Genomic DNA, 9495 nt, shown 5'->3' with positions numbered 1-9495 from the left:
GAAAAAATATTTCACAGAAAGGGTCATTGGTCCCTGGCAGAGGCTGCCCAGGGAGGGGGTTGAGTCCCCTTCCCTGGAGGGGTTTAAGGGACGGGTGGACGAGGTGCTGAGGGACATGGGTTAGTGATTGATGGGAATGGTTGGATTCGATGACCTGGTGGTCTCCTCCACCCTGGTGATTCTATGATGATGATTCATTCAAGCTCGGGGGCTAGTGGGAGCAGATGGCTGGTAGCCACAGCCCAGCGTAAAATGGGCTGGTTGAGGCTGGGAGCTGGGCCAGGCTGGTAAGAGGTGGAGCAGAGGGACCTGAGAGCGTGGAAGAGCGATGGGCTGGGGGGTGGGGGTAGCAGGGTCTGGGATGGGTCCCGCTGGGCACAGACACACCGCGCAGACACACCGTGCAACCTCAAGGACTGCTCACACCAGCAGCTGGATTTCCTCTGGCCAAAAGGCAGTTTAATGTGGATGCCATTCACGTGTTCCCCAGGGGGAGAGGAAAAGGGGCCTCCCCGTGTGACCTAGAGAGAGGTGATCTCGGGGTGCCAGCCCCAGCGCTGAGCGTGGGCTAGTCCTTCTCCTCGCCGTGCGTAATGACATGAACAAGGTTCTTGTAATCCAAGTTGCCAGACATATCTGGAGGGAAGGCTGCGAACATCTGATCAACCTGCAGGGAAAGATCCAGGGTGAAAAGGGGGTACAGAAGGGATTTGTGGCTGGGGCTGAGAGGAGAGATGGGGTCTGCAGGGATGGAGGGCACAGAATGTTGGCATGGAGGGTGGGAAGGAGCTCATACCTCTTCCTGGGAAAACCTCTCACCCTGTGTCATCAGCATTTCTTTGATGCTGCAAGCAAGAATGCATGGTGAGCACCAGGGAAGCCTCAGTGGGGACACCCACCCCTCTGCCCTTGGCACCCCTGCACTCACTAGGCGGATTTCAGGCCTTTCCCTTCTGGATCGAACACCTTGAATGCATTCAGGATCGTTTCCTCTGGATCAGCACCTGCCAGTGACACAGAATCATAGAATCATTAAGGCTGGAAAAGACCTCGAAGATCATCCAGTCCAACCATCAACCCAACACCACCGTGCCTGCTAAACCATATCATGAAGTGCCACACCTACATGTTTTTTGAACATCTCCAGGGTCTGTGACTCCACCGCTGCCCTGGGCAGCCTCTTCCAATGCTTCCCCACTCTTTCAGTGAAGAAATTTTTCCTTAATATCCAATCTAAACCTCCCCAGGGAGGGGATAGAGGATGAAGCAAGTGCAGGCTCTTGCTTTCTCCAGCCTTTGAGAGGATGATGAGGGGGCAGGCTGGGAAGTGGGGGCCCTACAGGAATGCCAGCCCTGCAGCTGGGGCCTCGAGCGCGGGTGGTGGCATGTAGAGGAGCAGACGTAGGCTCGTGGTGTGCACAAAAAACAGACCGTGTTGACAGCCCTGACATCCGGCCCCTATCTAATCTTTCATGCGTATTTATAGAGCTCCAGGCACTGGCCCTTGGGGTCACGTAGCCTCCTGGAGATCTGCAGGGAGCCTGCAAGCCCTGGGTTGTGTAAGAGATACAGGGTGCAGCCAGATAGGGCCCTTGGGCCAAGTCACACTGTAGCTAGTGCCCTCACCAGGGTGGCTTTTGGTGCCATCAGAGCCAGCACAGTAGGCTCAGAGGTGACACAGATCTCCTGTCCACTCTTTGTGTGGGGACAGCAGCATCACAGCCTGCAGGGGTTTATTAAATGGCTGGTGAAACTGAGGCACAGAGATCTGCTCATCCCCCCAACACGTTGGGGAGAAATGGGACAAAATATGGGTCTCTGGAGAGGCGGCACCAGCCCTTCCTCTGAGACAGTTGGTATTGCAAGTCAACATTAGTTTGAAGGCACTTGGACCTCCCTGGAGACACTTGATGAGGGCACATGATGCTGAGTTCGTCCCATCTGCGGTGTCTTGGGACAGCAAGGCAGGGAGGGCACCTAAGTTCAGGATTTGGAGGACAAAGATTGGACCTCCTGGGGAGAGGAGTTGCTGCTGATGCTGATGCCGCTGGGAGAAGGCTACACTAAGAGATGCAGGAGGGATGGCTGAGGGAGGTAATTTCACAAGTATCCCATGGTTGTCTCCAGGTGTCCCATCCTGGCCGTGGTGTGGGAGTGCTCTGACCCATTTCCCAGGCTCTTTGTGCTGCAATATGGCAGTTGATGCCACTTGCTTTTCTTTTAGCAGCTCCCATCTGACGCCTCCAAGGAGCCTCCAATGGGTCTCACCTGGAAGGGTGACGGAGGCCCCAGGATTTGGTTAGCTTCTCCGAATAAGACAGGATATTGGGGGTCGATTGAGTGCCCACTGATCCCCCCTCTCCCCTCAGCTTCCCAGGTGCCCTCTCACCTTTGAGTTTCTCCCCAAACATGGTGAGGAACACAGTGAAGTTGATTGGGCCGGGTGCCTCCTTTATCATCTCATCGATCTCCTCGTTGTTCACATTCAGGCGCCCTAGGGAAGAGCAACACAGGGTGAATCGTGTGTCTGTGTCCAGCTGCAAACACGTGCAGCCCCTTGGGCTCTGCTCTGTGCTCTGGGGGCTAAATGACACACCACAGGACCTTTCCCCTGGAGGTTTTTCCTCTATCTGAGGGAAGTGGCACCACCGTGGGGTGCCACCTTTAACAAGCAATGGCACTAGCAGAAGAGAGGAAGGAAGAATCATGTTCTAGCAGAGGATGTATGGGCTGGACATCTCCAGCTCTGGTTTCTCAGGGTCCAAGATCACCAAAGGGAGAGCTGCAAAGGATTGAGCTGTCCTGCTTGCCTCTCTTGCTACACAGCCCCATGGATCAGCCTGCTTCAGCCCTCCTTGGAAGATGTTTTGGGTCAAAACCCACCAGTGCTATGGTTCCCCCTGGACCCTGGTGTCAGAACAGAACGGTACTGAATACCTCCATCCTTTTATCAGAGGTTGGGTTGTCTTGGGGACTCCCTGGACCCACCACTGGTTCGTGCCAAGCTCACAACTTCCCACAAATTCCATAAATCCCTCTAATGCCCACACACCCAGGGATGCTGTGGGACGGGCATGGCCAGATGCTTCTTAGCACGTGGGAAGGCAGGGAGCATTTGGCTTTGAGTGATCCCAGAGCCGGCTCTTCTCTGGTACCTCTGGGATTGAACACCCGCTGCTGCGGGAGCCGCTCTGAGTCACACATCATGGGATCTCACCAGCTAATAGAAGTGGTTTCCAGCAAAACAGGAGATCCAGTTAACTGCTGGGGCTTGGCTGAATTGGGGCTCACAAGTGGTTTCTCTCTTACTAAGTCTAATGTCGTTGAAGTTGTTGGAGAGGGGGAAGCCCTAAAAGGGGGCTCACCAATCGCAGCAAATGTGTCTCTCAGATCCGACTTGTCGATGAAGCCGTCACGGTTCTGGTCCATGATGGTGAATGCCTGGAAGCACAGGAGGAGGGCAGGGAGCACAGGGGGAGGGAGAGTTGTCAGCCTTTGCAAGGGATTTAGCACCTTCCCCCTCCCATAGAGCTGGGTGGGAACCAGACACTTCGAGCCCTACACAGGATGGGGCCTGGGGGTCCTCACCCATCAAGGGAGCGACAACCATCACCCTAATCCAGCAGCAAACCCCATGCCTTGGCCAAAGCCTTCTTGTCCAGGGATGACACTAGCTGAAGAGGACAGCCTGAGCCATCAGCTCCCCAAACTGGGACCAGTTATCCCTGTAGCCTGGATCTACACAGGACCGTGCGCCAGTCAGGCAGGGGCTAAGTCGTGAAGAGCTCCGAGCTAGCTGGGAGATGTGCTCCTGCTCTCCTGGATCCTGCCAGCTCTTCTGCAGGATGGGGGCTCCTAGGGAGCTTTGAGGTGATGCCGTTTTTAGCAATGTCACTGAGTCATTATTCGCACTTTTAAAATAAAACGACTCAAAACTGGGCATGCTGCCCCTTGTTGCGAACCAGCTGTCGCCGATCTGAAAGCACTGAGCAAAGAGCTGAAGGTCACATCCCACCAAGGACTCTTAGTCATTTCTACCAAAGCCACCTACCTCTTTGAATTCCTGGATCTGGGCCTGCTCGAACATGGAGAAGACGTTAGAATTAGCACCTTCGATCTTCTTCTTGGCTTTCTTGGGTGCCTGCAGGGGTTCAAGTATGTATCACTAACTCACTGGCTTTTTATGGGGTAGAATAAACGCATAGAACCACCCCATTCTCAGTTGTAAATCCTTCATGGTAAGACCTAGGCTGGTGCTGCTGCTGTACTTCAGTGCTTGGTGGCCTTGTGTGTTGCTCAGAAGTTCTGGGTACGTGCAACCCTCTAAGATACTGAGGGATATTAAGATTCCTGCTTAAATTACAGCTCTATCTTTGCTTTCCCAATGAATTTAGGCAAATAAGGAAAGATGAGTTGGGAAATCACTTCCCGAAGGCTACAGGAGGTGAAAGGATTGGCACTGGGGTGAGATCTTTCCCGGTGGAAACCCCGGGTTGGGAGTGCTGCTGAGATTGCACACAAAGGCTGCAGTCATTAGGTGCTTTCTTAACTTTCTGTGTCTCTCGCTAAGAACATAACATTTATTAAAATGTTTTCTTATTAAAAAAAATCTGCCTCCTCCTATACTGAGGCTTGAAACAACCAGAAAGGTCTTTTAAACAGGACCAGAGGGCAGAGCTGCTCACCAGCTCATCCTGCCAGCCTTTCCGTCTAACCGGCGTGGGTGTCCGCCGGGAGGAGGCACAGCAGGAGGGCTTTGAGGGGCACAGCACAGAGGAAGGGAAAGCAGAAAGACAGCATTTGGACCCTGTCTGCCCCAGCCAGAAAACTCTGCTAGTGCGGGAGACATCTCTCTGTTCCCCATGGGATTCTGCAGATGCAGCCAGATGCTCCCCAACTTGCCCACCCACTTTCCAGTTCAGGAGGGACCCTTGGCCATCAGATCCTTCTTGCCCCTGTTGCTCCCTTCCCATTAAAGCTATCCTGGTGAAAAAGCTAACGGATTTTGCCTCTTCCTGCTGAAGTTTTGGGCTCTTGGTACTCACCATGGCTTCACACAACCGCCGATGTCCCTGGGAGAGGTGTCTTGGAGGCAGCCCCTCACTTCCCCTAGGCAGAAACAATAAATACATCCCACTCCGGGTTAAAAATAGCCCATGCCCACTTTTGGCTGTAATAGGTACGTTAGCCACCCCCAACCCTCTTGTCTCTGGCTTTCTCTGTGCCTCTCTATCTGGAATAGCTTCTTGTCACCCGCTGATGTGACATGTGAGCCAGAGAGGCTTTCAAGGTTAATGAAGCACCAGGCGGCCCCGCAGCTCCCACGCTGGGGATGCTGACCCACAGGAGCAATCCCACCTGCGTTTGTCATTTGAACTGTGGGGGTGTTTTTTCAGTCTGCTCAGACGTGCAGGGAGGCCTTGGCCAGGGGAAGCCCCCAGCTACAACCTCCCAAGCCTCAGGGCATGAGTGATTTGCCATGGTGCTGCCAGGCATCTTGGGGAGCCTCCGTGTCCCATCGCAGGGTTGGCACGGCAAAGCCGGGGGCTGCTCAGTGGCTGGAGGCAGAGGGAGTCCCATCACTTGTAATGCTCAAAGAGCAGAAGAGGCTACGGGCCAACCCACCCCTGGAGAAAGGGAGCCCAGCTCTGCACCAAGAGAGCATCAGCACAAGGCTGGAGGCAGACGCTGAGCTCCCTCAAAGCCAGGCAGGCACGCTGGGCTCCTCTCCTGTGTGTCACCCCCAAACCTGTCACCCGGTTCAACCAGATACTTGCTCCCCCCTGTCCTGATGAGACAATTAACTCTCCCCATCCTGGGCACTGGCAGCCTGTGCAGGGTCACGTCCTGCGACACCCAGGAGTGGTGGCAGCCTCGCAGAGCAGAACCGCTGCCGATCATAGAATCATAGAATCATAGAATCATAGCATCATAGAATAACCAGGTTGGAAGAGACCCACCGGATCATCGAGTCCAACCCTTCCTATCAAAATCGGGGTGGTTCTGTTCTGTCTTCAGTATTTTTAGCCTGATAATCTTATCTCTCCCTGCTCTCCTCTTGCTCTGGCAGCGTGGGCGTGCTGGGATGGGAATGGGGGCTCGGTGGTTCCTGGCATCCAGCACCGCCACCCCCCAAGCTCTGCCGTGCCCCGCGTGGCTGTGACACACGGGATGGGGCGCGGGGGTGCTGCTGGCCTTGCTGCCCTCACATCTGCTTGGCACTGTCCCCTCTGCGTGTCGAGGAGGCTGCTGGGCAAGAGGAGAGGGCTGGGACAGGGCTGGGAACACCGCCAGCGTCAAACAGGATCCCAAGCTCTGCCCAGACGCTGCTCTCGTTGCCCTAGAGGACACGAATATCGTGTTTAATCCCGGGCACTTGTCACTCGGTCACACCTTGATGCCCAGATGCTGCAGCCCAGCCAGCCAGGCTGGCATTGAGTGGAGGATTTAAGCAGACAGGAGGGGAATATGTAGGGAAAAGTGCCTGGAGAGCAGAAAGCTCTTGATTCAGGCTGGAGCAGGAGCTGAGGGGAAGGGATTTTGGGATGGATTTTAGCTTCTGAACAGAAGGGCAGGTGAGAGAGCCGAGGGGCAGAGCTGGGGTGAGGACCAGCCCTGGGTACGAGGTCAGAGCTGGGAATGAGGGGGATCAATCTTGGCACGGACGCTCTCTCCTCCTGCCAAGTCCAGCTGGATTCATCGGCCAGCCAAGCCCAATTACCTTAATTTGTGGCATTAAGGAAAAATCCATAAGCATCAGGGAAGTGATGTGTAGCGGTTTAACGGGACCAGTCGGCCGTGGAGCTGCTGGCGCCGCCTGGGCGCTGCACATCCCTGGCTCCGTGTCCAAGTCCGGGCACGGCTGGCGGTGCAGGAGACAGCCCTGGAGCCAAGGAGATTTCCCAGAACCCTTTTTTTGGGGGATCAAAGCACCATTCCTGCCTGCCTATCCTGGAAGAGCTCAGACCTTGATCTCTCTGTGTTGTTGCTCGCACTGTGGTTGGGGGTGAGATGGGGACTGGGGGCTCCAAGGGGCTGGTGGGGCTGAGCGTGGCAGAGAAATCCTGGCTGGGGGTGGGGGTGCAGTTGGCTGCTTGTGTTTCTGCCACGATTTCGAAGACGGTGCATCTGCTGCACTGCTCACTTCTTGCTGTCAGACAAAATCCTCCGAATCATGCTCGCTCTTAAAGATCCTGGTCTAGCCTGGGGATGGAGGCGGCTCCAGGCACATCTTTTCCTGCTTTTCCTGTGGATGTTGGGGGTTTATTGGCATCCAGGAAAAACTGAGTGCTTTAAATACGTGTGTACGCACATGTATATCCGTAGAGCTCCGTAGTAAACAAAAGAGCTGTTGGGAAGTGGCTGCAGCCTCTGAATGGATGTCAGGGAAGAACACACGTTTCTGTGCTCTGCAAAATCAAGCATCGTCCCTTCTTATCTGCAAAAGAGCCTGTGTTTTACATGAAAAAGCCTTTCTAATTAATAGGACAGCCCCTCTCGAGCTTGATAAAAAATAGAGTCAAAAGGATTTGATTAACCCCCGCTCTTTTCAAGGCGCGTGCTCTGAGCGAGACACGTGCTCGCGCCCAGGCCAAGTCCTGCCCGTGGCTGATAACGGCGCTTCCTTCATCGCAGGGACCCCGGTGGTACTGTGCCCGTGGGTCACCCCCAACCTGGACACCAACGGAGCCGATTTGGGGGTGTCCGGGCCCCGGGGCTGGCCGAGCACGGACACATCAGCGCGCTGGGATGCTGCAGCTGCTCGCTCCACGCCGTTGCGGTTTCCTTATGAATATCTTTTGCTCCAACCGATATTTTTTTCCTGCGATCAGATACATTTGACTAAACTAATACATATGTATACGCGCCGGGACATTCCCATTCAAACCAATGTAAATTACCTTTGACCAATACATTTTCCTGGGAAATCAATGCATTTTAACGCTGGATAATATTTATGAAATTGAATTTTTTATTGAAGTTAATGCAATTCCCTTCTATTTTATGCATTTTTATTAAACTAATGCATTTTAAATTAAACTGTTGTATATTAACTACAATGGCTGGTGGTACTTACAGTAAAATAATATATGTTTGCTGAAATCAATACATACGCCAAACCTAGGAATTTCCAGTTAACAAGGCTATATCAAATATAACAAATGCATGTAGCTACTTAATTTGATGCTTATATACACTGCCTGCTATATTTGTTTATCGGTAATGATTATTTTTAAAGGGGAAAAGCTTATTAAAGGTAGAAAGATGGATTCTTGCGCAACTCAGAGCTGCAGTTTGAAGCCGAAGGCGGTGGCCGCCCCGTTCCCAGTGCTCATGCTGAGGGGAGCCTTGGGGAGGCTGCCCAGGGAGGGGGTTGGGTCACCTTCCCTGGAGGGGTTTAAGGGATGGGTGGATGAGGTGCTGAGGGACATGGGTTAGTGATTGATGGGAGTGGTTGGACTCAGTGATCCGGTCGGTCTCTTCCAACCTGGTGATTCTATGATTCTACGAATGGCCAGGAGGGTCTGGGGAAGAGTTGCATCCTGCAAAACAGAGCTGGTAGCTGGCCAGGCTGAGGTTGGGGCAGGTGACAGGGCTGAAGATGGATGATACTGCCCAGGGAGGTGGTTGAGTCACCTTCCCTGGAGGGGTTTAAGGGACGGGTGGATGAGGTGCTGAGGGACATGGGTTAGTGATTGATGGAAATGGTTGGACTCGATGATCCAGTGGGTCCTTTCCAACCTAGCGATGGTGTGATCCCCTCTATCCCAGCTGCTGGCCCAGCCAGGGATGCATCCAGGGCCATGGGAGAAGGAGAAGGCGGCCGCCCCGGCCTCCCGAGCCGCGACATCGATGCCGAAAGGCATAAATAGCAGCGTTATCAGCCACGCACGTGCCGAGTGGCGCCATGGTTGAGATAATTTCGGCGAAGCAATAGAAGAGGGAAATTAATTAAAGAGCACGTGCTAATTGTAGGGGCAATGTGCCTGGAAATAAGTAGCCCTCTCAGAAAGGTGGGTGCAGCTGAGGCCGCGCACAGCTCAGCGCACGCGCCGCGGGAGGGGTGGCGGGGGGGGGATCTCACCCTGTGCTCCTGTGCCCCCCGTGTTCGCCCCCACGTCCTTTAGGGGGTCCCCTCGGGGTACCCCCCCCCCACCCCGGGCTGGAAGGCCTCTGCCCCCCAGCAACCCCCAACAACGCCCCCCAGAGCTGCGGTTCCCGAGGCCGCCGCCAGGTGGCGACAGTGCAGCGGGAGCTGCCCGGGCCCCCGCGGGGCTGGGAGGGAGAGGGGAGAGGGGAGAGGGGGGAGAGGAAGAGGAAGAGGAAGAGGAAGAGGAAGAGGGGGAAGGAGAACGGAAAAAGAGGAGAGAGGGAAGGGAGAGGAAAGGGAAAGGGGAGAGAGAAGGGAGGGAGGGGGGAGGGAGAGGAAGAAGAGGTGAGGGAGAAGAGGAAGAGGGGAGGGAGAGGAGGAAGGAGAACAGAAAGAGATGGGAG

The 9495-nt window shown here is 54.5% G+C and overlaps 1 protein-coding gene across 1 annotated transcript; it reads right to left on the bottom strand.

The window, feature by feature from the left end:
* Positions 1-402: 402 nt before the first annotated feature.
* Positions 403-5147, bottom strand: MYL2 (myosin light chain 2). Its single transcript, XM_069870715.1, has 7 exons — positions 5046-5147; positions 4052-4141; positions 3366-3441; positions 2390-2494; positions 929-1004; positions 797-845; positions 403-667 (listed from the first exon to the last, which is right to left on the bottom strand). Exons 1-7 carry the CDS (start codon positions 5130-5132, stop codon positions 569-571), a joined length of 582 nt encoding a protein of 193 aa, XP_069726816.1. The 5' UTR covers positions 5133-5147; the 3' UTR covers positions 403-568.
* Between the last annotated feature and the right edge of the window lie 4348 nt (positions 5148-9495).

Source organism: Phaenicophaeus curvirostris, chromosome 17 (genome assembly GCF_032191515.1).
Source record: "Phaenicophaeus curvirostris isolate KB17595 chromosome 17, BPBGC_Pcur_1.0, whole genome shotgun sequence".
Classification (NCBI taxonomy): domain Eukaryota; kingdom Metazoa; phylum Chordata; class Aves; order Cuculiformes; family Cuculidae; genus Phaenicophaeus; species Phaenicophaeus curvirostris.
Note: the sequence above shows the minus strand (reverse complement) of the source record. Positions and strands in the feature narration are given on the sequence as shown.